The sequence below is a fragment of the Patiria miniata genome, unplaced genomic scaffold (assembly GCF_015706575.1).
Source record: "Patiria miniata isolate m_02_andy unplaced genomic scaffold, ASM1570657v1 HiC_scaffold_3, whole genome shotgun sequence".
Lineage (NCBI taxonomy): Eukaryota > Metazoa > Echinodermata > Asteroidea > Valvatida > Asterinidae > Patiria > Patiria miniata.
In genome coordinates this window covers 21,521,180-21,547,268 of record NW_024037069.1, presented here as the reverse complement: position 1 = coordinate 21,547,268, position 26,089 = coordinate 21,521,180, and the positions used below count along the sequence as shown (strand labels likewise).

The 26,089-nt window shown below is 40.3% G+C and overlaps 2 protein-coding genes across 14 annotated transcripts in view; both read left to right on the top strand.

The window, feature by feature from the left end:
• The first annotated feature begins 3,680 nt into the window (after nucleotides 1-3,680).
• LOC119736554 (ubiquitin carboxyl-terminal hydrolase CYLD-like) lies at nucleotides 3,681-25,503 on the top strand. Its single transcript, XM_038210568.1, has 9 exons — nucleotides 3,681-3,933; nucleotides 13,639-14,531; nucleotides 15,131-15,454; nucleotides 17,254-17,377; nucleotides 18,140-18,780; nucleotides 19,412-19,735; nucleotides 24,375-24,498; nucleotides 25,239-25,427; nucleotides 25,469-25,503. Exons 2-9 carry the CDS (start codon nucleotides 14,028-14,030, stop codon nucleotides 25,501-25,503), a joined length of 2,265 nt encoding a protein of 754 aa, XP_038066496.1. The 5' UTR covers nucleotides 3,681-3,933; nucleotides 13,639-14,027.
• The window catches only part of LOC119737423, a 49,922-nt gene continuing 49,316 nt past the window's right edge, over nucleotides 25,484-26,089 (top strand). For all 13 annotated transcript variants that reach the window (XM_038211776.1, XM_038211773.1, XM_038211769.1 and 10 more), the window contains exon 1: nucleotides 25,484-25,879. In XM_038211776.1, coding sequence (XP_038067704.1) covers nucleotides 25,517-25,879 — 363 coding nt within the window. In that variant the 5' untranslated portion in view covers nucleotides 25,484-25,516. The remainder of the gene's footprint in view (nucleotides 25,880-26,089) is intronic.

The window sequence follows — 26,089 nt, the reverse complement described above, 5'->3', positions numbered from 1 at the left end:
GTGGGAAATTATGCTTAGTCTAATGGTATGGACTGCTGACTCTTAATCTGAAGGTTGCGGGTTCAAATCCAGGTTGGGAATTTTAGATTTTTAAAAGTTATTTCTTTTTGGATAAATTGAAACTTTATAGTTAATTTTGTAACCACTAAAAAGTGTGAAATGATGCATAGTCCAATGGTTCAGACTGCTGACTCTAAATCTGAAGGTTGTGGGTTCAAATCCAGGGTGTGAATTTAGATTTTAAAATTGTATTTGTTTTGGGGTAAATTGAAACTTTATAGTTAATTTCGTATCCATTAAATTGTGTAAAATTGTGCTTAGTCCAGTGGTTCAGACTGCTGACTCTAAATCTGAAGATTGTGGGTTCAAATCCAGGGTGGGAATTTTAGAGTTTAAAAGTTTATTTCTTTTTGGGAAAATTGAAACTTTATAGTTAATTTTGTAAACACTTAAAAGTGTGAAATTATGCTAAGTCCAATGGTACGGACTGCTGACTCTCAATCTGATGGTTGTGGGTTCAAATCCAGGTTGGGAATTTTAGATTTTAAAAGTTTATTTCTTTTTGGTAAATTGAAACTTTATAGTTAATTTTGTAACCACTATAAAGTGTGAAATTATGCTTAGTCCAATGGTACGGACTGCTGACTCTCAATCTGATGGTTGGGGGTTCAAATCCAGGTTGGGAATTTTAGATTTTAAAAGTTTATTTCTTTTTGGGTAAATTGAAACTTTATAGTTAATTTTGAAACCACTAAAAAGTGTGAAATGATGCTTAGTCCAATGGTATGGACTGCTGACTCTAAATCTGATGGTTGTTTGTTTCAAATCCTGGGTGGAATTTAAGATTTTAAAATTTTATTTCTTTTTGGGTAAATTAAAACTTTAAAGTTAATTTTGTACCCACTTAAATCGTGTGAAATTGTGCTTAGTCCATTGGTTCAGACTGCTGACTCTAACTCTGAAGGTTGTGGGTTCAAATCCAGGGTGTGAATTTAGATTTTAAAATTGTATTTGTTTTGGGGTAAATTGAAACTTTATAGTTAATTTCGTATCCATTAAATTGTGTAAAATTGTGCTTAGTCCAGTGGTTCAGACTGCTGACTCTAAATCTGAAGATTGTGGGTTCAAATCCAGGGTGGGAATTTTAGAGTTTAAAAGTTTATTTCTTTTTGGGAAAATTGAAACTTTATAGTTAATTTTGTAAACACTAAAAAGTGTGAAATGATGCTAAGTCCAATGGTACGGACTGCTGACTCTCAATCTGATGGTTGTGGGTTCAAATCCAGGTTGGGAATTTTAGATTTTAAAAGTTTATTTCTTTTTGGTAAATTGAAACTTTATAGTTAATTTTGTAACCACTATAAAGTGTGAAATGATGCTAAGTCCAATGGTATGGACTGCTGACTCTAAATCTGAAGGTTGTGGGTTCAAATCCTGGGTGGGAATTTTAGATTTTAAAATTTTATTTCTTTTTGGGTAAAAATTAAAACTTTAAAGTTAATTTTGTAACCACTTAATCGTGTGAAATTGTGCTTAGTCTATTGATTCAGACTGCTGATTCTTAATATGAAGGTTGTGGGTTCTAATCCAGGGTGGGAATTTAGATTTTAAAATTTTATTTCTTTTTGGGTAAATTGAAAATTTATAGTTAATTTTGTTACCACTTCAAGGTGTGTATTTATGCTAATTCCAATGGTACGGACTGTTGACTCTAAATCAGAAGGTGCGGGTTCAAATCCAGGGTGGGAATTTTAGATTTTAAAATTTTTAGTTCTTTTGGGGTAAATTGAAACTTTATAGTTTATTTTATAACCACTAAAAAGTGTGAAATTATGCTTAGTCCAATGGTATGGACTGCTGACTCTAAATCTGAAGGTTGCGTGTTCAAATCCAGGTTGGGAATTTTAGATTTTTAAAAGTTATTTCTTTTTGGATAAATTGAAACTTTATAGTTAATTTTTAACCACTAAAAAGTGTGAAATGATGCATAGTCCAATGGTTCAGACTGCTGACTCTAAATCTGAAGGTTGTGGGTTCAAATCCAGGGTGTGAATTTAGATTTTAAAATTGTATTTGTTTTGGGGTAAATTGAAACTTTATAGTTAATTTCGTATCCATTAAATTGTGTAAAATTGTGCTTAGTCCAGTGGTTCAGACTGCTGACTCTAAAACTGAAGATTGTGGGTTCAAATCCAGGGTGGGAATTTTAGAGTTTAAAGGTTTATTTCTTTTTGGTAAAATTAAAACTTTATAGTTAATTTTGTAACCACTAAAAAGTGTAAAATTATGCTTAGTCCAATGGTACGGACTGCTGACTCTCAATCTGACGGTTGGGGGTTCAAATCCAGGTTGGGAATTTTAGATTTTAAAAGTTTATTTCTTTTTGGGTAAATTGAAACTTTATTGTTAATTTTGTAACCACTAAAAAGTGTGAAATGATGCTTAGTTCAATGGTATGGACTGCTGACTCTAAATCTGATGGTTGTTTGTTTCAATTCCTGGGTGGGAATTTTAGATTTTAAAATTTTATTTCTTTTTGGGTAAATTAAAACTTTAAAGTTAATTTCGTACCCACTTAAATCATGTGAAATTGTGCTTAGTCCATTGGTTCAGACTGCTGACTCTAAATCTGAAAGTTGTGGGTTCAAATCCAGGGTGGGAATTTAGATTTTAAAATTGTATTTGTTTTGGGATAAATTGGAACTTCATAGTTAATTTCGTACCCTTTAAAGAGTGTAAAATTGTGCTTAGTCCAGTGGTTCAGACTGCTGACTCTAAATCTGAAGGTTGTAGGTTCAAATCCAGGTTGGGAAATTAAGGTTTTTAAAAGTTTGTTTCTTTTGGGGTTAATTGAAAATTTATAGTTAATTTCGTAACCACTAAAAAGTGTGAAGTTACGCTTAGTCCAATGGAATGTGCTGCTGACTCTAAATCTAAAGGTTGCGGGTTCAAATCCAGAGGGGTTGGGGGGACTTTAGATTTTCAAATTTTATTTCTTTTTGGATAAATTGAAACTTTATAGTTAATTTCGTACCCACTAAATAGTGTGAAATTGTACTTAGTCCATAGGAACAGACTGCTGATTTTAAAGCTGAAGGTTGCATGTTCGATGCTGGGGGGGGGGGGGTGTTTAGTTTTTCAAATTTTATTTCTTTTTGGGTAAATTGAAACTTTATAGTTTATTTTATAACCACTAAAAAGTGTGAAGTTATTCTTAGTCCAATGGTACGGACTGCTGACTCTCAATCTGAAGGTTGTGGGTTCAAATCCGGGTTGGGAACTTTAGATTTTAAAAGTTTATTTCTTTTGGGGTAAATTGAAAATTTATAGTTAATTTCGTAACCACTAAAAAGTGTGAAATTGGGCTTAGTCCAATGGTATTTGGATACATACATTACTCAGACAGCTGTTGACAATTTTTGGAATACATATACCAACCAAAAATTAATTTAATACTAATTTAACAAAATAATTGATTGCGAGAAATAATTAACTATTATAATAATAATCTGAAATTGTTATTAAAGTCGTGTAGATACTTCATTGGAAAAAAATATACCCGAAAAAAAGTATAACATTTGTTTGTTTTTCTTTATTTATTTGTGTTTTTCCAGCTCAATGAATTTCCCAGATTGGGAGAATGATTTGTCAGCATTTTCCTTGAGTTCAAGACTTTTGTCAGGATTTTCCTGAGTTCAAGATTTAATAAAAGCAGAGTTTGCTGGGGATTGTAGTTGAATACCAGACGTTTTGAACGGGATGCCGCTAATTGCCGTGACTTATCTGGTGGTACAAGCCAAAGTTCAACTTCGACTGAGTGCTGGCATGCCCATACACATAATCCGAATAACGCCCTCTGTTGTATTAAATGCATTACATCAGGGTATTCCCCTTGTACTTGTGGAGTCCAGGCAACCTTACAAGATTCATCAGGTGAGTTTCTGCAAAACAAATATTTTGAGTCATGAACCTTGTGAGACATATAGATTTTAATAATTTCTATCCATCAGCATGGAAGTTTAAGAGGAGTTTTAAATCGATAACAATAGTCAGTAATGAAAAAATACCCCACAAATTAAAACTAGTCACACTTGTCAATTTGTTTTTATTGTAAATTTGTATTCACCATGGCATGTTCTCATTTATAATGTTGTTATGATTGTACCGGTACTTCGTTTGTTCTTATTCCTCCATGGTTCGTACTCCCTCCCCTCAAAAAAGAAGGTTGAAGGTAGGGCTTTATTTTTTCGTAGTGGCTATCGTTATAAGGCCTGTATCAAACGTCCTGCTTCTGCTGTGTAAAACTCAATTAAATACTGATAAAGCTTTCTATTAAATACGGCAGTAGGCCTAGCACGATGTTTGACACCCAACTTTTCTTATTAAGTTTGACTCTGCCGTGTAGCACGACAGGTTATCTGTCGTGCTACACGGCAGTTACACAGCATGGTGTCAAACATGCCCTTGCCGCGTCGAATCAAATGAATTCCAACCTGGGCTAGGCGATTTTGGAATGCGCATGCGTTGTCACAGATGAGGAAACATTTCCAAACAAATTGTCACCGACACCACGAACTGACACCCTCTGCATTAGCCCCATAAATGTGGCCTATTTACTGGACTGCCTCTGTAAACATAGGCCACACATCCACATGTACAAAAATCGTGTCGACTTTGCCAAATTTTGATTTTCACATTTAGGCTTAGTTTGTAGGTTTTTTTTGCTTTAGAAGCATACTCACCCTCTTTATAGGCTAATCAGAAAGTGCTGCCTTTTTCAGATGTCTAATTTTTGTGAAATTTCATGTTGAAATTTTGATACGCAAACGTGTAAAAATGAATCTGGAAATTTCACGAAAAATATACATCTGAAAATGGCAGCACTTTCTGATTAGCCTATAAAGAGGGTGAGTATGCTTCTAAAGCAAAAAAACCCTACAAACTAAGCCTAAGTGTGAAAATCAAAATTTGGCAAAGTCGACACGATTTTTGTACATGTGGATGTGTGGCCTATGTTTACGGAGGCAGTCCAGTAAATAGGCCACATTTATGGGGCTACCTCTGCATCACATGTGTACAAAAAAAATTAAAAATTCAAATTTTCTTTTTTAGCAGATTGTATCTTGAAGTTTAAAGGGAAAATACAACATTTGCAAACATCAAAAAATAAAACTACCAAATCATTTTAAAATACCTTGCTGGACTGTTAGTGAATGACAGTGTAAAGCATCCTGTAAAATCATGGCACCTGGTATACTGTCATTTTCAAGAAAAGTGCTATTTTTGTATCAATTTCCAACGCTGATCGGCCGATCAGCGTTGGAAAAAACTGGCTTTTTTTCAAATACTGGCCCCAATTGACCATCGCACTTGTTTGCAATCGATTACACACACTATGAACGGGTACAAGCCAGCTAGACTGGTTCCCTGATCTTACAATTCCCCAATGTATGTAAACTGCTCTGTTTCTTCTTCAATGGAGTCAGGGAACCAGACTACAGGAAAATGATTGTTTTTCTTGGTTTTTATAGCATTTTTGAACCCAAAACCTCAAAAAAGTCAGTGTAACTATATTTGCTATATATTACCAGCCCCCTAATTCCATCCATTTCTGAAAATTACAGCAAAAGCAAATGATGTATATTCCCTTTAACATGGCGAAGTGAAAATTGCTAAAATCATCTAAAATAAGCAAATTTTAATAATGAATTTTCAAGAAATTGGTCAATTCTTGTGTTTTTTGTTACCACGAAGTGACTCTGCACAGGGTGTCAGTTCGTGAAAACCAAAATTTGCGTGTTTTCGGAGAGTGTGCGCATGCAATAGCGTTAGAGAGTGTCAGTTCGTGAAAACGAAAATTGACGTGTTTTTGGAGAGTGCGCGCACACACTGCGCATGCGTGCGCGCACTCTCCAAAAGCACGTCAATTGTCGTTTTCACGAACTGACACTCTAACGCTATTGCATGGGCGCACTCTCCCAAAACACATAAATTTTCGTTTTCACGAACTGACACCCATGTTAATCATCTAATTGCTAATTAACTAAGCATATTTTCACCATTTAACATTTATAATTGAGTAGTTAAAGCATTTTCACGTTAAGTGATACTAAAACCTCTAAGATAGATGGATTATTTTACTGAGTAAATTCTTGTCAAACCTTTAAAGCGTTTTTCTCCGATTTGTATTTCTGCAAGTCTGACCACAGGGTGTCAGTTCGTGGTGTCGTTGACGAAATGGACAACACAGAAACAATCCAAAATGGCCGTGAGACAGCAAAAAGCATATGACATGCATGGTGTAAACATGTTTGACAGTATAGAGAGTCGAGAAAGGGATAAAAGAAGTGAAAGAAGAATACACAATGTGACTGATCTCCTAAATAAACTGTGTATGAAGAATGTCTGCAGCATGAGTCTCCTCTTTCCGGCGCAGCTTTGATAGTGTTAAAAGTTAAAAGTCGTAAAGTTAAGTCTTCCTGTCTCTGCCATTTTGCCTGGTAATTAAATGCGACTGTTCTGTGATTTCAATTCGTCGTTTGACACCAGTCTAAAATTCTGCCGCGCTTTTGCTGCACGAAAATGAATTGCATTCAACATGGCAGAAGCATGACGTTTCACGCAGGCCTATAAGGCAGCTGTGGTACGATTATAAATTGCAATCATTACGGTATTGCAAAAACACTATTGCGAATTAGTCTGAGTAACCAGGTCCGGGACCTGCCCTATATCTAGCGATGTCGCTAGATTGTGCAACGGTCACTCGATCTAGCGATGATGACGTCAATTACGTCATGAATGATGGCGATGACGTCATTTTTTCGTTATGTTTTTTACAGCTCCGTGCATGAAGTTAGCGAGTCCAGCCCACCAAAAACCTTGTGCAAAAAATTGAAGCTTTTGCTAAACTTATGGTATTGTAGCGTTTGACCAATGGGTTCTAAATGACGAATGTGATATTCCTAGGAGTTTGCTGACAGAGTACTATAACACAATGACAGACTAAACAACACGTTGACGTGGACGAAAGAAATGTGACCAGGAGACAGTGCCTCAGTTCTTAACTTTTAATCCTCAACAAATTAATTGCTGATTATTTACACACTGATTCACCTTAATTCAAGCAGAGTAGCTGTTCGTAAAGGCAGATTCGGGCTCGAGTCTTTTTTGGAAGTTTCACAGTGCACAACCCTTCAGCTCCAAGCTAGCACAACAACCACCTTTTTCGGGCGCGCAGTTAACCAACTTTAATATTACATTATCCTGCGCTGCTAATCTGCGCATGCGCGCCCGGCCCTACTTTCCGGACGGACAGGGCCACATGTGATAATCGCTACATCACCCCTTTCTATTTCAAAAAGAATGCGTCCTGCATTCAGTTAAAAGAAACAAACAACATGTAGAAAAGCTAAGGTCTCCACAGGCATCACTCTCCCAGGACATATTCAGTAGTGGTCTTCATTACAAGGCTGCCTTCGTTGAACATTTCTACAATCTGACGGACTTCCCAGGAATCAGCCGGCCCTTCCGAGACGGTCTCCGTGGTGACCTGGCGTAAGGTTGTTACCCGTGTAACGTGGCTTGACTTGCTTGGTGACGTAACTCCCAAGTGCATCTCGTCGGCTGTCGGATGCAGGTCCATCGTTGGAGACGTTTTCAGGATCTCTGGGGTTTTGGGCACTTCGTTGGTCACACCAGCTCATTCCGGGGTTTATAGGTCTCGCTGTTTGTTGTGGGTCATTTCTTCCTGCATTTGTGTTGCATGGTGCGTCTTCAAGTGTCTTCCTAAGTCACTCCGTTGGGAATAGCTACTACCATTGCAGAATGGACACTCGTATCTGGTTTTTATGCCATGTTGCTCCAACACGTGACGGTTGAGGGCTGAATATGCTCTGAAGGTCTGACTGCATTCTGTGCACTGGAGGTCTGATGTTGGGCTTGAGGCCTCCTCAGTGACCTGTCTCTGGACGACCTTTGGCGCGAGTGGTGTCTTTTTGGCATCTGCAGGATGATAAGACCAAAAAGAATGGGACAATAAGTAATTTGTTTATGGTTAATGGGCTCGTTTATGGTTTTGGTTGACCCACTCCCCGTAGCATTTTGGTGGCATCCGCTTCCTCCGGCTCGGGCATTCTGGCTGCCAAGTGGCACCCAGGCTTTTATCAGGCTGTTTGACTTCGCGCTGCTCCTGCTTGTTCCCAGCTAATTTCTTGGCCTGCGACTGTTAAGCTTCTTCACTGTTGGTGCCTTTGCTGCCGCTCTTTTCTGTACAGCTTGGCTGTTTTGGTGTTCCTGCACTGTATCCCTCTGAGCTCCCTTGCTGCAGATGCTCTTCAGTAGCAGACGTGTTGACTAGGATCTCTTTGCTGCCGCTCTTTTCTGTACAGCTTGGCTGTTTTGGTGTCCCTGTACCGGATCCAAATGAGTTCCCTGACTGCAGATGCTCTTTAGTAGCAGACGTGTTGACTGGGCTCTGAACTCCTTTGGGGCCACTGTTTCCACAAGTTAGCCTGCCTTCCCACCACGACTTGTCATACTCTCCTCCAAATCTCTTCAGGCAGTCTATGTGTACAATCTTTTGTTTGTGCTGTGGTCCTTTCTGGCAAGGGCGGATCCAGGGGGGGGGGCCAAAGGGGGCCATGGCCCCCCCCAAAACGAAACCAATTTTTTTTTTTTTTTATGTGACATCGCAATAAAGGCAGGCAATGAGTACACAACCATCTTTTCCTCAAAAAAACATTGGTTAAAGTGGTCAGAAATTGCCTCAGATCGCACCACAGAGCATCTAGAATCCAACAATTTTTCGGGGCCCTTAAGCGGGCCCCGAACCCCACGCCGTAATTTTTTGACCCACTTTTTTGGGGGACCAAATTTTTTTTTGGCCCCTCCCAAAATTGTGTTCTGGATCCGCCCTTGCTTTCTGGATACGTACATTTACGTCATTGATGCATTCAGTCACAATGTAGGGCCCATCCCATCTCGATTGGAGTTTAGGGGACAGTCCAACAGTTCTGGCCTCTACAGCCAGCATCACGGTGGTCCCAGGAGTAAGCTGCTTCTGTTGGTGTGTCATAATTTCGTTTTTGATGCTGGCAGCTTTGTGCAGATGCACCCTTGCCCTCTCATGGGCATCATGGAGATTTGGAGTTTTGCCAGTGCTGCCGTGTTGTGAAGCAATATAAGCCATCATTACCAGGGGTATGTGGAGGTCCCAATCTCTTCTGTCCATTTTGTAAAGTAGTCCGTAATAACAAGAATTCACTAGTTCTCTCAATTGAGCCACGCTGCAGCATGTCCCGGAGACTTGCCGGGAGCCTATCTATTTGCAGCATTTTGGTTTGGTGTGGCCCAAGTCTCCGCACTTGAAAATCCTCTTCTGTCTTTGATTGAACAACTCTGTTGTGTTTAATAGGACCTGGATGTGTTGCACTATTGGTTCCAGTTGGTTTTCTAATTTTGCGATTTTGTTACCAGGAACTGGGTTCATCTTTGCCGCCATGGCGCTTTCCACATCGCCTTCAACAACTCTGACCCATATGGTTCTTTTTTCCTTTTCTGCGGTCATGATGGCCTGAAACTCAATAGCAGCGGTTACCGCTTCTTCCAGACAGCCTTGTCGCATTTGTAGGATTCACATGCGTGTTTCGCTGTCTGTAAGTGCATCCAAGAAAAAGTCCCTCGCCATTGTTGTCTGCTCGGCAGCTGGAAGTTCACTGAATTTCTTGTCCACCAGCAGATGGACATCCTGAGCTAGCTCTGAAAGGGACTCTCTGCTTTTCTGACGCCTATTCTTCAGCTGAATTCTGTGGAACTGTTTACGTCCATCCGGCTCAAATCTCGCTTTTAAACCATCAACCAGGCTTTGGTATGTGGTTCCGTCCCTTGGCATGCCCTGGAGCACTTTTTGAGCTGCACCTTTGAGGGAGACGGCCAGAAACTCTGTCCTCTCTCGTTCTTCCCATTTATTAATGTTTGCACACATCTTAAAGTGCCTCCGGTATGCCGACCAAGACGTTTCTCGTCGTAGCGATCTGGGCGCATGACTGGTCACTCTCGTACAAATCTTTGCTGCAGAGTTGCCTGATTGGATGCATGGAGGGTTGGCGCAGGGAGTCCACAGTTCTTGTAGGTGGTGTTCGGAGGCAAGTTCGCCGGTGCACCGACTGGTAAACCAACCGGTATGCCGGCTCTCCATGCAGTGGCAGTCGGTGCACCGAGCACTGGTGCACCAAGGGATGCGTCCGGATTCTGAGCTGTCCATATTTGTTTACTTTGAGCACAAGTCCTGCACCATGCGTGGCCATGGGTGCACTGGTATACTGCATCTGTTGTGCTGTAAAGGACTCTGGCAAATGCTCCCAGTGCCCCGGTACCGATGGTTGTATATAGACTGTGTTTCCTGAACCCATCGTGGCCATCGGTGCCCCGGTCGGTGCACCGATTTACGGCGTCTGTTGCTGTACTGCCATTAACAAGTTTGGATCAATCTCCTTGTGCCCCGGTGCGGACTGTTGGAGCCACTTTGTTTTTCCACACCCTGCGAAGCCATCGGTGCCCCGGTGGGTGCACTAATATACGGCATCTGTTGCTGTGTTGTCATTAACCACTTTGGTGAAGTCTTCTTGCGTCCCGACGATTGTAGCCGTCTCATGTTGCCCGCACCCTGCATTGCCATCAGTGCCCGGGTCGGTGCACTGATATGGCCTATGTTGCTGTACTGCCATTGACCACTTTGAATCAATCATCTTGTGCCCCGGTGCCGACGGTTAAAGCCGCTCTGTGTTTCCCGCACACTGCTTTGCCATCGGTGCTCCGGTTGCTGCACCGATATACGGCATATGTTGTACCGCCATTGACCACTTTGGATCAATCTCCTGGTGCCCCAGTGCCGACAGTTGAAGCCGCCTCACGTTTCCCGCACCCTGCGTCTGTTGCTGTACTTCATTTGACCACTTTGGATCAATTTCCCAGTGCCCCGGTGCCGACGGTCCCGCACCATGCACTACCATCGGTACCCCGGCTGGTGCACCGCTGTACTGCCATTGACCACTTTGGATCAATCTCCAGGTGCCCTGCTGCCAACAGTTGAAGCATTTCCCGCACCCTGTGTCTGTTGCTGAAGTACCATTGACCACTTTGGATGTGCCCCGGTGCCGAGGGTTGAAACCGCTCCACGTTTTCTGCACCATGTGCCGCCATCTGTACACTGGTCGGTGCACCGATATACAGTGTCTGTTGCTGTTCTACCATTGACAACTTTGGATCAATCTTCTGGTGCCCCGCTGCCGATGGTTGAAGTGGTCGGTGTCTTGGACAGTGCCTTGTTGGGTGTACTGATGCATGGTATTTGTTATGCTGGAAGTGTCGACGTCGGCGACTTCTGGTGTCCCGTTGCCGACATTTGAAGCTGGGCCATGTTTTCCTCGCCCTGTGGCGTAGCTATCGCTTCCCCGGTCAGTGCACCGATCTACGGCAATTGTTGCTGCATTTCACAGTGTCTGTGTAGAGCTTCCCTGCCATGCAACAGTGTCGACAAACGGGCCGCAACGAGGCTTGCTGCTGGCGCTGCCCCAACTCACCAGGCACATTCCCCAACTCACCAGGCACATCGACTACGCAGTGAAAGGACGCCTCCGCAAGGGTGGGCGAAAGTGGCTGTAGCGTGTGAAACCAGGGGGATGTGGCATCGAAGCCTGGTGACGTGGACGGGGAAGCGGGTGTCATAGGGGTGGGAACTAGGCTGTTATTGGCCATACCTGTCGGCGTAAACTGACTTAACACGGAATATATTAAGGGATGGAACAAACCGCTGCCACCAATGTAGCGTTTGACTAATGGGCTCTGAATGACGAATGTAATATTCCTAGGAGTTTGCCGACAGAGTACTGTAACACAATGACAGACTGAACAACACGTTGACGTGGACGAAAGAAATGTGACCCTCGGTGCTTCAGTTTTTAACTTTTGATCCTCAACAAATCATTATTAGGTCAATCACATTATAACAATAACTGCTGATTATTTGCACACTGACTCACCTTAATTCAAGCAGAGTAGCTGTCCGTCAAGGGAGATTAGGGCTCGAGTCCTTTTTTGAAGTTTCGCAGCGCACAACCGTTCAGCTCCAAGCTAGCACAACAACAACCTTTTTTGCACGAGCGGTTAACCAACTTATTACATTATCCTGCGCTGATAATATGTGACAATCGCTACATCATGTATGTCAATGTAAATGTTTTAGAGGGGGAAAAAGGAGTGTGCATTGGTCAAGCATGCTGTGAACTGTATCCCCACTCTAATAATGGTTGGTTCCCCAGCTATACTGCAGGATTATCATTGGCCCTCTTTGTGGAAACGTAATGCATATAAATGCATTTCGCTTGGCGCATAAATTAAAATCATCGAAAAATACCTGTGGAATGGATACCGGATGTGTAAATACGATACACGGCGCTAGGGAACACCGTGCTGGTAAATATTGGGGGCCTCTTCGGACAAAACATGACAGTGTGCAACGACTTGATTTCGAGTAGTCTAGAAGGTACATGGGGTGCCTTCTAATTCTAGAAGTATGCTCTGCACATGTATGCACAATATAACAGTATGCATTATAAGATAAGAAATAAACCTTAGGCAGAGTGAATGTGTATAAAAGTGTGTTGCTAGATGGTTAAGGCATTGGACTGTGAGTTCTAGACACGGCAGTTTATAACATTTTTATGTTTTTCCTTAAGTGCGAGTTTTCTTTCTTTATTGTTTTAAGTTCATTCGTACAATAAATTCCAGAATTAATTGCATTTTTTGTTGACGTAAAGTCAGAAATTGTAAAAGGACTGATTTCTTTCTTCTGAATACAAAGTCGCAATGACATGCATGGAACCAGTCCAAGATTCGTCATGGTACAAATTTTCAAGTCCTAAAAACATTAAACACGCACGTTTAGTGCAGTGCCGGTGGGTAGAAAGAAAAATATATTCAGGAACTTGTTCACAGTTAAATATACACTGCCATTTTGAAATGTAGAAAATTTCAAATGACTAAATGAAATGATTTAACTCTTTCGCTATGGCGAGCCACTAACAGCAGCTCACAAAAACTGTACATGTCGTACAGCAAGTCGGGTATCCCCATGACGTGTGCCTTATCTACATAATTTATATGATAACCTCTGACCCTAGTTTGAGCTGCTGCCAACGGCTCTTTGTCCCGCCAAAGGGGTCTGCTGCAGGTTATTTTGAGCAGATTGTTTACAGAGAGACATTTAAAGATGGCGGCGTCCAGATCGACACACGACGGAATTTCCAGCGATTTATTACGTACAAACGTGAAAAAATCGGGAAATTAAATTCAGTAGCAAAAGAGTCAACACTGAAGTTTTCGTTATTTAGATGTCTGTCATTGTTTTGACATGACAAAGACCTTGCTGTGGGACAAGTAATGAAAAAATCAAATTTGTTAGTCTTTATGAAACAGAAAGAATATTAATTGAAATAAACTGGGACTTAATGCTGTAAAAACATTATTAAGAATCCCCATGTATCAGCCATTTTGCTTTTACACATTAAAGGCCAACACTGCTGTAGGTTTTAATTAATGAAAATCAAGTCATCTTTTTTTCTTCTTTTTTTTCTCCTGCAGATGAAAGTTGCATTACATACAAATGTACACCATGTACGCTGCTCGCAACATGGCAGCTCGCAACAGCGGCAGCACTTGACAGCAGAAATGTAATGAATCCTGGCAGAAATACTGCAGCAACAAGCATAACAGCAACAGGCAGAGTTACCAGAATCACAGCAGCAGCTTTAGCTGCTGCGCATTCTAGTCGGAGTGGCAAGGCAGGTGGATATCCGATGCCTGGAAAAGGGTCTTCAGCTACTGGGCCAGGCATTAGCAGAGATATGCTAGAGCCACTGGCTCAACAGCCGTAGCCACTCGAGGAGTCACAGGAAACGTTGCCTCAACACTAACAACCAAGCCATCCTCGTCTGTTTACCACTTCTACCACCATCTCTGAAGCCTCTACAATGGCTGAACCAGTATGCTTCATTCTTCTTGTGGACAAAGAAGTACAAGGCTCGGCAAGCGACTCGCTTTTAAATCAGCGTCATGCACTTTCTTCCAAGAGAATTCTCAAAGGCTCCTTGCTTCAAGGTTACGAGGTGCCACCAGTTGGAGGCCAAAGTTACGGAGACGTAGTCAAAGGCAGTAACAGGGCAGATACGAAACAATTTGTAGTCAAACCGCTGAGTGGAGACATGCAGTTTCAATGCAGCAGCTGGGAAATTGGCCGAATCACAGTTCCAGAGAGGGATCTTCTGCGGACTATTGCCACAAACTCAGATCGCTTTAATATTTACCAGGATATGAACCTCTTACCGTATGCACTAGGCCTGAAGGAAGGGTCACTGGTGAAAGTGAGACATAGAAACCACAGCACCTCACCATATGAGGAAGTTGCTGCCCTCGTTCAGTACATCGGGCCATTGTCTGAAACGGAAATGGGAACACAATTTGGTTTGGAACTGATGGTAAGTCCATACACACAATTGCATAAGTCATTTTTTGTGTGTTAAATGTCAGTATTTTTCCAACCATTGCTTACTTTTACCTGAAGTCACAGAAAGTCAATGAAATCACAACTCTTGAGTTCAAAGAGAATTGAAGCGTTGTGGCCAACATAGCCAAGTTTTTTTGTATAAAACTTTGTGCAATTACTGATGATCATGTGCACATAATTGATAAAACCCAGATGAAGGAAATCCAATGCTTTGCATGCACCTCTGTTGACGTGTTATGGTCACATTAAAAGTTGAAATGTGAAACAATATTGTACTTAAGTTATGGTTTTTTTTACAAATGGAGATTTCACACAAGTCTGCATAATTTTTCCATTTACGGTTAGTGTATACGTTATTTCCAAAACTTCATGTTTCACTCACATTTATACTAAATTGATAACAAATGGATTGTTGTGTTGGAGCTGTGATCAACAGAGAGCCATTTTAACCCAATAAGGCACGTTTTCCTTTTACCTCTATGTCAAATATCTGACAACAAAACAGTCAAAAACTTTTTAGACAATTTCTGGGTGATTTAAACAATCTTTTCCATTTGTTCATACTTTCAGGATGATGCTTACAGAGGCCAAGGAACGTCAGATGGGGTCCTTGGAAAGTGCCGTTACTTCCAGACAGATCCTGATTGTGCCGTCTTTGTGCCAATCAGCAAACTGGTCCCACCGTCCACGTCGCAGGGAGCCTCTTATCTGTACAAGAACGTCTCATTATCAAAACAGGAGCTGCCCAATCAGCCATCAGAACTGACGAGTGTCGGGGATATTAAAAAGGGGACGACTGTATACTTGCAAGTTGGTAATGGCATGAGAAGGGGAAGAGTTGTCTATATGATTGTCCCGCATAAGGAGACTGAGCCTCATGCTGTCGTGGAAATGGTACGTAAATGTATACGAATGTGCATTTTTGTCCCATTCATGTTGATTCAATTTTGGCATTTAGTTCTATTAAAAGGGGCACTGCGTCATGGAATCCCCAAAAATGTACGGTACACGTTGTATGTGTCACAGAATTTTACACACAGCACTAATGAACAAATGTGGTTTGTAACACATTTCGTCAGCAACACCACGAAGTAACAACGATGTGCATACCAGTAAAAACTAGCCATCGGAGAAAATGGCTTCTAAAGTTGAATGCCTTCTAAAACAACACTTTGCGTCAAAACGGCAGAGTATTTTCAGTTGGGTTCTCGTTGTTGACACTTGATGAGTTGAATTTATTAAATCTGCTGTTTTTCATCCGTTTGTATATTAAATCAACAAGAAATAAGAGAAAAAAAGGTGAGTGATAGTTTGTGGAACCGAAAAAGCTCCAAAACTGTAATTTTCATTTTCACTAAGTAACACTCTTCAATGTATACAACACGAGGAAAGTGCAACTTCAGGTCAGCGCTCGCGCTCATACAAGGAGAGCACTTCTTGAAAACGTTTTTGCTCCAATTTGAGCAGAGTGCGCGCCATGCATTGCAATGGTAAATGGAACTTGAGTGTTACTTTGTGAAAACGAAAATTGTCATTTTTGCGAAAAGTTGCCATGGATAATTAGCGTAATTATTAGAGTAAAGCTCTTAAAGCTTTGAAACTTCGTGCAATGGTAGGCCTTGATGAATAATGTTTAAAAATGTTTAAAAAAAGAAGAAAATACTTTTGAATGTTCTTTCCGATTAACATCATTTCCTTCAAAACACATTTTGTAGCCCAGTTTGGCGCTTTCCAGGACGCAGTGTCCCTTTTACCGTAAGCAACAGAACAAGCAAAAAAAAAACCCCAAAATATTCATGGAGATAAGAGTGAAAAGGAACTTAGACAAAATGAAATCAGAAGAAACAAGACCCAACCTAACAATTGAATACGTATTAATAGTCGTAATAAGCCTTGGTTTGTTGATACTGAAATTGAACTTTGAAGCAAAAGTAAAGGTCAAGTAATCAGGAAAAGGTTAACCAACGGAGGCATTAGTAAACATTTGGTACAGTTGTTGATAATAGATAAACATTCAAAAGAACACCCTCAGAGAAACGTGCATGTTGTAGGGTTCTATAAGAAAAACCCAGTACTCTATTTTTCATACAAATGAAAAAAGAAATTGAACTGTGAATACACAATTGATGCAGATAAAAAGAATCTTTCCGTTGTTGTTAATAAGGAAATAAATGTGTGCTTGCGAGGTTTTAAATAAACAACTAAATAAATGTGTGCTCAGGTGATTATCAGCATACAGACTCCAACCGGTCTTAAACATAGTGTTGAATACTGACCAAGCACATATTTCGTTGTGTCCGTGCAACAAGTTCGTATCTCTTTAAATGGGCCGTACGTGAAATGCCAGTTTCAGTATGTCAAAAGGTTCTATCACACTTAAAATAACCTGGATGTACACACAAAGCAAATGGACGTCAAGATACGACCTTGTTGCACAGAGCATATTCATGCAAGATATTACCTTGTTGCACTGACAACGACGATTTATTCCCATTCATAAATACCTTTTTTGGTTAAAAATATCAAGACTTTTCGGTCCAAAAGTCAAACAAGTTAAAACTTAAAATTTCCAGTGATTTTGTTCAACAATTTCACTTCAGTTTTATTTTTAACACAAACTTTACATTTAAGAACTCCATCGTTTCCTTAAACACATTAATAAGACATGTATGTTGTTCTTTGCCTTTTTAAAGCCCAAACAAGATGGTGATCGGATGTGGAATGGAATGCACAAGGGGTATCATGTGTACACTCCTAGAAATGGTGTAATCACAACGTTTGTACCGGTCAGTGATGTGACAACACATGCCCCCGAAGGTAAGTTTCTAAAAAAATCATTAAAAATACGCCTTATTATGGCTGGTCCTAGAGGACTAGCCTGACTGACTGACTCATTGACTGTCACTTATGAGCCGGGCAGTTCTATCTTATAGGATTCCCCCATAATGCCAATGAATGGGCTAAATCCAGCCCATTGTGTAGACCAGATGCATAAAAAGACTTCCAGTGAATATTCTTTTTTATTCAGAATATAAAGTTTTGGACGAAATGTCTGAAACATCAACAATGATGATGATATTTCAGACATTTGGTGAATGTTTCAGATTTTTTTTAATGTCTTCTTACAAATCAGAAATTGTGTGTGTTATTTGCAAAGTAAGCCTATTGAAAAAAATGGCCTGTCAGTCACCTGGAAATGTCTGAAACTTAACATGGCCAGTTTCTGGATGGGCTTACGTAATGTCTGAAACAAGAGTGGTTTTAACAGGTTTACGTTTCAGATCATTGAAAAATCTGTAACGTAAAAGAGGATTAAAAATGTCTGGACGGTGTCCAAATGTCTCAAATGTAATCATTCACGTATCAGACTTTTTTTCCCGAACAAAACGTTTCAGACATTTCTGGTTGTAGTGATAATAACAATTTTCAAGTTCTTTTCACTCAAGTTATCAACTGAAATATCAGTGGGACACATTTGTTATTTTAGGAGTTATCATCTTTGGAAGACTTTTCTCCTTTATTTTACTAGGGACATTTTACCCTTTACACATTTTCCTAATGTTTTTGTATCATTGTCAGCATCCCAAGCACACAAGACAGATACAAGCAGAGTTGCCAGAAGTACAACAGCAGCTTCAGCTGCTGCACCGTCCAGAAGTGAATCAGCCACTGGGAAAGGGGCTGCTGGCACCATCCCTGGAGCCTCTACACTGGCCGAACCAACATGCTTCATTCTTCTTGTGGACAAAGAAGTACAAGTCTCGGCAAGCGACTCGCTTTTAGATTGGCGTCATACACCTTTTTCCAAGAGAATTCTCAAAGGCTCCTTGCTTCAAGGTCATGAAGTGCATGTTGGCATGGTTGGAGGCCTGAGTTATGGAGATGTAGTCAAAGGCAGTAAGAGGGCAGATGCGAAACGATTTGTAGTCGAACCGCTCAGTGGGGACATGCAGTTTCAATGCAGCAGCTTGGAAATCGGCCGAATAACAGGTCTAGAGAGGGATCTTCTGCGAGCTATTTCTGTGAACTCAGATCGCTTTAATATTTACCAGGATAGTGACCTCTTACCGTATGCACAAGGCCTGAAGGAAGGGTCGCTGGTGAAAGTGAGACATAGAAACGACAGCGTCTCACCCTATGAGGAAGTTGCTGCTCTCGTTCGGTACATCGGACCGTTGTCTGAAACTAAAATGGGAACACAATTTGGTTTGGAACTGATGGTAAGTCCTAACTCACATCACCCTATCAAGTCATTTTATTTGTTTTAGATGAGTATTCTTACCAACCACAGCTTACTTCTACCTAAAGTCACAGAAAATCAATAAAATCAAAGAGAAGTGAAGAATTTTGGCCAAGATTTGTTTTGTAATCATGGTAATTGTTCAGTGCAAAAGCACACGTAATGAATAATTGACAGAACCCATATAAAGAAAATTCAATGCTTAGCCTTAAACCTCTGTTGACCTGTTTTATGGTCACATTAAAAGTTTGGATGTGAAACAAAATTGCACTTAAGTTACAGTTCTTCTTTTTATCAAATTGGTATTTCAAACAAAGCTGCATATTTGTCAATTTGCAGTTAGGTTGGATTTGTCCAAGATTTTGTGTTGAACTTGCATTTATTATCATTATTAACAACAAAATTATTTGTCGATTATTGGGTAGAAATCGAGAGCAATTTTTTCACAATAAAGGCACATTTGCTTTCTCCTTATGCATGTGTCAAACAAGTGGCATCTAACAAAACAGTCAAAGAATTCAGAACTATTTAAATATTGTGGCTGTGTGGTCATAACTGTAGGCCTTTCATGGCTGATTTTAAAAATCTCCTTCATGTGGTCATACTTTCAGGATGATGCTTACAGAGGCCAAGGAACGTCAGATGGGATCTATGGAAAATGTCGCTACTTCCAGACAGATCCTGATTGTGCCGTCTTTGTGCCAATCAGCAAACTGGTCCCACCGTCCACGTCGCAGGGAGCCTCTTATCTGTACGAGAACGTCCCGCGATCAAAACAGGAGCTGCCCAATCAGCCATCAGAACTGACGAGTGTCGGGGATATTAAAAAGGGGACGACTGTATATTTGCAAGTTGGTAACAGCATGAGAAGGGGAAGAGTTGTCTATATGATTGTCCCGCATAAGGAGACTGAGCCTTATGCTACCGTGGAAATGGTACGTAAATGTATTCGAATGTGCATTTTTGTCCCATTCATGTTGATTCAATTTTGGCATTTAGTTCTATTAAAAGGGGCACTGCGTCATGGAATCCCCAAAAATGTACGGTACACGTTGTATGTGTCACAGAATTTTACACACAGCACTAATGTACAAATGTGGTTTGTAACACATTTCGTCAGCAACACCACGAAGTAACACCGATGTGCATACCAGTAAAAACTAGCCATCGGAGAAAATGGCATCTAAAGTTGAATGCCTTCTAAAACAACACTTTGCGTCAAAACGGCAGAGTATTTTCAGTTGGGTTCTCGTTGTTGGCACTTGATGAGTTTAATTTATTACATCTGCTGTTTTCATCCGTTTGTGTATTAAATCAACAAGAAATAAGAGAAAAAAAGGTGAGTGATAGTTTGTGGAACCGAAAAAGCTCCGAAACTGTAAATTTTCATTTTCACTAAGTAACACTCTTCAATGTATACAACACGAGGAAAGTGCAACTTCAGGTCAGCGCTCGTGCTCATACAAGGAGAGCACTTCTTGAAAACGTTTTTGCTCCAATTTGAGCAGAGTGCGCGCCATGCATTGCAATGGTAAATGGAACTTGAGTGTTACTTTGTGAAAACGAAAATTGTCATTTTTGCGCAAAAGTTGCCATGGATAATTAGCGTAATTATTAGAGTAAAGCTCTTAAAGCTTTGAAACTTCGTGCAATGGTAGGCCTTGATGAATAATGTTTAAAAATGTTTAAAAAAAGAAGAAAATACTTTTGAATGTTCTTTCCGATTAACATCATTTCCTTCAAAACACATTTTGTAGCCCGGTTTGGCGCTTTCCAGGACGCAGTGTCCCTTTTACCGTAAGCAACAGAACAAGAAAAAAAAAAACCCCAAAATATTCATGGAGATAAGAGTGAAAAGGAACTTAGACAAAATGAAATCAGAAGAAACAAGACCCAACCTAACAATTGAATACGTATTAATAGTCGTAATAAGCCTTGTTTTGTTGATACTGAAATTGGACTTTGAAGCAAAAGTAAAGGTCAAGTAATCAGGAAAAGGTTAACCAACGGAGGCATTAGTAAACATTTGGTACAGTTGTTGATAATTGATAAACATTCAAAAGAACACCCTCAGAGAAACGTGCATGTCGTAGGGTTCTATAAGAAAAACCCAGTACTCTATTTTTCATACAAATGAAAAAAGAAATTGAATTGTGAATACACAATTGATGCAGATAAAAAGAATCTTTCCGTTGTTGTTAATAAGGAAATAAATGTGTGCTTGCGAGGTTTTAAATAAACAACTAAATAAATGTGTGCTCAGGTGATTATCAGCATACAGACTCCAACCGGTCTTAAACATAGTGTTGAATAGTGACCAAGCACATATTTCGTTGTGTCCGTGCAACAAGTTCGTATCTCTTTAAATGGGCCGTACGTGAAATGCCAGTTTCAGTATGTCAAAAGGTTCTATCACACTTGAAATAACCTGGATGTACACACAAAACAAATGGACGTCAAGATACGACCTTGTTGCACAGAGCATATTCGTGCAAGATATTACCTTGTTGCACTGACAACCAGTGTTGTAGGTCTCGAGACCGGTCTCGGTCTCGGTCTCGGTCTCGAGACCACTTTTTGCCGGTCTCGGTCTCAGTCTTGGTCTCGGGAGCTGTGGTCTCGGTCTTGGTCTTGGTCTCGGTGTCCTTTGGTCTCGATATTTTGGCTGGTCTCGAGTCGAGACCAGCCAAAAAGTGGGGGGCGGATTCCGCCCCGGCCCTTTTAGGGTTAAGTAAAGAATCAGTTTAGGGCAAATGTGACTACAGTGTGATGTTAATGGACATGTCTCTCTTCTTTTTCTAGTGAGTGAGGCATAGTCCAATAACCATCCTCTTCTTTATAAGTTGGAATTTTGCGTCGGGGTGATATAAATCAAACTAGGTTTTGCCCTTCACCGACGTTTTTTAAGCACTGTATACTCAGTGTGTTACCTCCCGAGTGAAAGTTGGAAAAAATCACTCGGGTGGGACTCGAACCCACGACCTCCTGCTTTCTAGTGCAGATGTCTTACCACTCGACCACCGAGCTAACGGGATCGGTTGGCCGGTTCGAATCTGATGTACATAGCAGCGGGTACCGCATAAACTATTATAAGTTGGAATTTTGCGTCGGGGTGATATAAATCAAACTAGGTTTTGCCCTTCACCAACGTTTTTTAAGCACTGTATACTCAGTGTGTTACCTCCCGAGTGAAAGTTGGAAAAAATCACTCGGGTGGGACTCGAACCCACGACCTCCTGTTTTCTAGTGCAGATGTCTTACCACTCGACCACCGAGCTAACGGGATCGGTTGGCCGGTTCGAATCTGATGTACATAGCAGCTTTCCAACTTTAACTCGGGAGGTAACACACTGAGTATACAGTGCTTAAAAAACGTCGGTGAAGAGCAAAACCTAGTTTGATTCATCCTCTTCTTATTTCTCGTTTTTATTGTGGGACGATCTGTTGAAACAAGCACTTTATAGCCATCCTCATTGATTCCAAATACAACTGAGATTTCAATCTTATGAATCAAGACTGAAACATTATTTTTACCGTCAGATTTTGTATTTTGAATATGGGGAACAATTCAACTCTTTTTCCCTAGAAATATTGGTGATATTTTTTTATTTTCCTTTTTAATTTTTCCTTTATTCGTGGAGGCGGGAAAAGTTTTTTTTTTTCATTATATTTATTAATGGATATTCATCAATTCGTAGACCGTTAAATTGGTATTAGTGGTGTACAGCTGAATTTTGTGATCCTTTATTAAAATAGACACGACTTGGGAATAGAGTATGCAAATTACGTGAAATGTTCACAGTTACTACTGAATAACATGTTCTTTATCCCAATTGTATTTTTTTACAAAATGGAGCGTGTCATTTTTTTTTTTTTTCATACTGTCACTTTCTTTTTGACTCGCCATGTATTCATCTTTTCTTCTGTGATAAACACAAATTGAGCTACTGCCATGGTAACACAAAAATAGAGTCTAATTGCCTGCCTCGTCTCCTTCCTAAATGTCAATTGCATTTGCATAAGTCGGGAAGAATTGTGTTCCATTAATCGCTATATGCTGTTTACGGCCATCACAATAAACTATTAATATATTGGCAATATGTCGTAATTGTTAATCACTAAAATATTCAAGTAAATCGCCCGGCAAAGTAGCCGATGCAGGCGATACGCTGGCACGGTACAAAACACAGAGAGGCGTGCGCACTGAGCCATGAATCCCAAAAGTACATCTCGCCCACCACATTCAGTTTGTGACAGCGCCATTCTATTGTGTCCGCCATATTCTCAAATAGGCTAATGACGATGATGACGGCGGGCTGAATAACAGAAGATAGATCAGGCAAATATGGTTCATCAATCTTCTATAGTATATGTAACGTTATTGACATTAAACAAAAATAAAGTGGCATTACATTTCAGCCTTAGCCAGGCCTTCTTCAGAGGTAAATGACAGATGAACAAGAAACAAACATGTAGGGGACACACAAACATGCAGGGTTGGAAGGAGAATCACAAAGAGGGATGTGGGGGGGGGGGCAGATCAATCCATATCCGGCCACCATCTCTCATTTTTTTTGTACAAATCTATATTCCATGACTGAAATAAATCAATATTTTCTTGCTCCAATTTTTTTTCGAATCAGGTTTACAAGGAGGTCCAATGTAAAATTAAAGTTGCATTTAAATATCCGTTAGTGGTCATTGCTGAAACCAAGGGGTGGCTGTGGAGTTTGGGGTCCGAGTTCCTATAACAGATGAAACATCCACCTTTAATTTTTTACTTTTGTCAAGTTTCAACATGTTCAAGTTTTTCAAAAACTAGTACAAATTATCGTACTCTTAAGTTAGAGTTTCTTCATCAGATTTACACTTTATAGTAGTTAAACAATATTTGTAAAAAAAAAAAAAAATAAACTGGCAAAAATATATGGAGTTCATCAAATAAGGTTTTACCCTTCTTTAAATTAGGTTGCTTCCAATTTTTTTAATGATTGGGACAATAACAAATTCTGTTCCCATGCTGTAATTTATGGCATGAAGCAAACACGAAGAGCACTCGCATGACACAATTAAGCAGGTACAAGTGATTCCTAACTTTCAATCACTTCCTTCACATCCCCATGAACATCAACATCTCAAGGACAGACTGTTCAGCTGTAATTAGTGTCTTGATGTTTATTTAGATTATTGTTATTTATTATCCGCGGTCTCGGTCTCGGTCTCGGACCATTTCGGTCTCGGTCTCGGTCCGCCTTGAAGGGGCTGGTCTCGGTCTCGGTCTCGATCTCGCAACTTCAGGTCTCGGTCTTGGTCTCGGTCTCGGACTATCCGGTCTCGACTACAACACTGCTGACAACGACGATTTATTCCCATTCATAAATACCTATTTTGGTTAAAAATATCAAGACTTTTCGGTCCAAAAGTCAAAACAAGTTAAAACTTAAAATTTCCAGTGATTTTGTTCAACAATTTCACTTCAGTTTTATTTTTAACACAAACTTTACATTTAAGAACTCCATCGTTTCCTTAAACACATTAATAAGACATGTATGTTGTTCTTTGCCTTTTTTAAAGCCCAAACAAGATGGTGATCGGATGTGGAATGGAATGCACAAGGGGTATCATGTGTACACTCCTAGAAATGGTGTAATCACAACGTTTGTACCGGTCAGTGATGTGACAACACATGCCCCCGAAGGTAAGTTTCTAAAAAAATCATTAAAAATACGCCTTATTATGGCTGGTCCTAGAGGACTAGCCTGACTGACTGACTCATTGACTGTCACTTATGAGCCGGGCAGTTCTATCTTATAGGATTCCCCCATAATGCCAATGAATGGGCTAAATCCAGCCCATTGTGTAGACCAGATGCATAAAAAGACTTCCAGTGAATATTCTTTTTTATTCAGAAAATAAAGTTTTGGACGAAATGTCTGAAACATCAACAATGATGATGATATTTCAGACATTTGGTGAATGTTTCAGATTTTTTTTAATGTCTTCTTACAAATCAGAAATTGTGTGTGTTATTTGCAAAGTAAGCCTATTGAAAAAAATGGCCTGTCAGTCACCTGGAAATGTCTGAAACTTAACATGGCCAGTTTCTGGATGGGCTTACGTAATGTCTGAAACAAGAGTGGTTTTAACAGGTTTACGTTTCAGATCATTGAAAAATCTATAACGTAAAAGAGGATTAAAAATGTAATGTAATCGTTCACGTATCAGACATTTTTTCCCGAACAAAAACGTTTCAGACATTTCTGGTTGTAGTGATAATAACAATTTTCAAGTTCTTTTCACTCAAGTTATCAACTGAAATATCAGTGGGACACATTTGTTATTTTAGGAGTTATCATCTTTGGAAGACTTTTCTCCTTTATTTTACTAGGGACATTTTACCCTTTACACATTTTCCTAATGTTTTTGTATCATTGTCAGCATCCCAAGCACACAAGACAGATACAAGCAGAGTTGCCAGAAGTACAACAGCAGCTTCAGCTGCTGCACCGTCCAGAAGTGAATCAGCCACTGGGAAAGGGGCTGCTGGCACCATCCCTGGAGCCTCTACACTGGCCGAACCAACATGCTTCATTCTTCTTGTGGACAAAGAAGTACAAGTCTCGACAAGCGACTCGCTTTTAGATTGGCGTCATACACCTTTTTCCAAGAGAATTCTCAAAGGCTCCTTGCTTCAAGGTCATGAAGTGCATGTTGGCATGGTTGGAGGCCTGAGTTATGGAGATGTAGTCAAAGGCAGTAAGAGGGCAGATGCGAAACGATTTGTAGTCGAACCGCTCAGTGGGGACATGCAGTTTCAATGCAGCAGCTTGGAAATCGGCCGAATAACAGGTCTAGAGAGGGATCTTCTGCGAGCTATTTCCGTGAACTCAGATCGCTTTAATATTTACCAGGATAGTGACCTCTTACCGTATGCACAAGGCCTGAAGGAAGGGTCACGGGTGAAAGTGAGACATAGAAACGACAGCGTCTCACCCTATGAGGAAGTTGCTGCTCTCGTTCAGTACATCGGACCGTTGTCTGAAACTAAAATGGGAACACAATTTGGTTTGGAACTGATGGTAAGTCCTAACTCACATCACCCTATCAAGTCATTTTATTTGTTTTAGATGAGTATTCTTACCAACCACAGCTTACTTCTACCTAAAGTCGCAGAAAATCAATAAAATCAAAGAGAAGTGAAGAATTTTGGCCAAGATTTGTTTTGTAATTGTTCAGTGCAAAAGCACACGTATTGAATAATTGACAGAACCCATATAAAGAAAATTCAA

Excerpts from the sequence above, each read along its gene's own strand:
- LOC119736554 (XM_038210568.1), top strand. The coding sequence starts at position 14,028 with ATGGCTGAACCAGTATGCTTCATTCTTCTTGTGGACAAAGAAGTACAA. Across the intron at positions 14,532-15,130 it reads AATTTGGTTTGGAACTGATG|GATGATGCTTACAGAGGCCA; the intron begins GTAAGTCCATAC and ends TCATACTTTCAG. Across the intron at positions 18,781-19,411 it reads AATTTGGTTTGGAACTGATG|GATGATGCTTACAGAGGCCA; the intron begins GTAAGTCCTAAC and ends TCATACTTTCAG.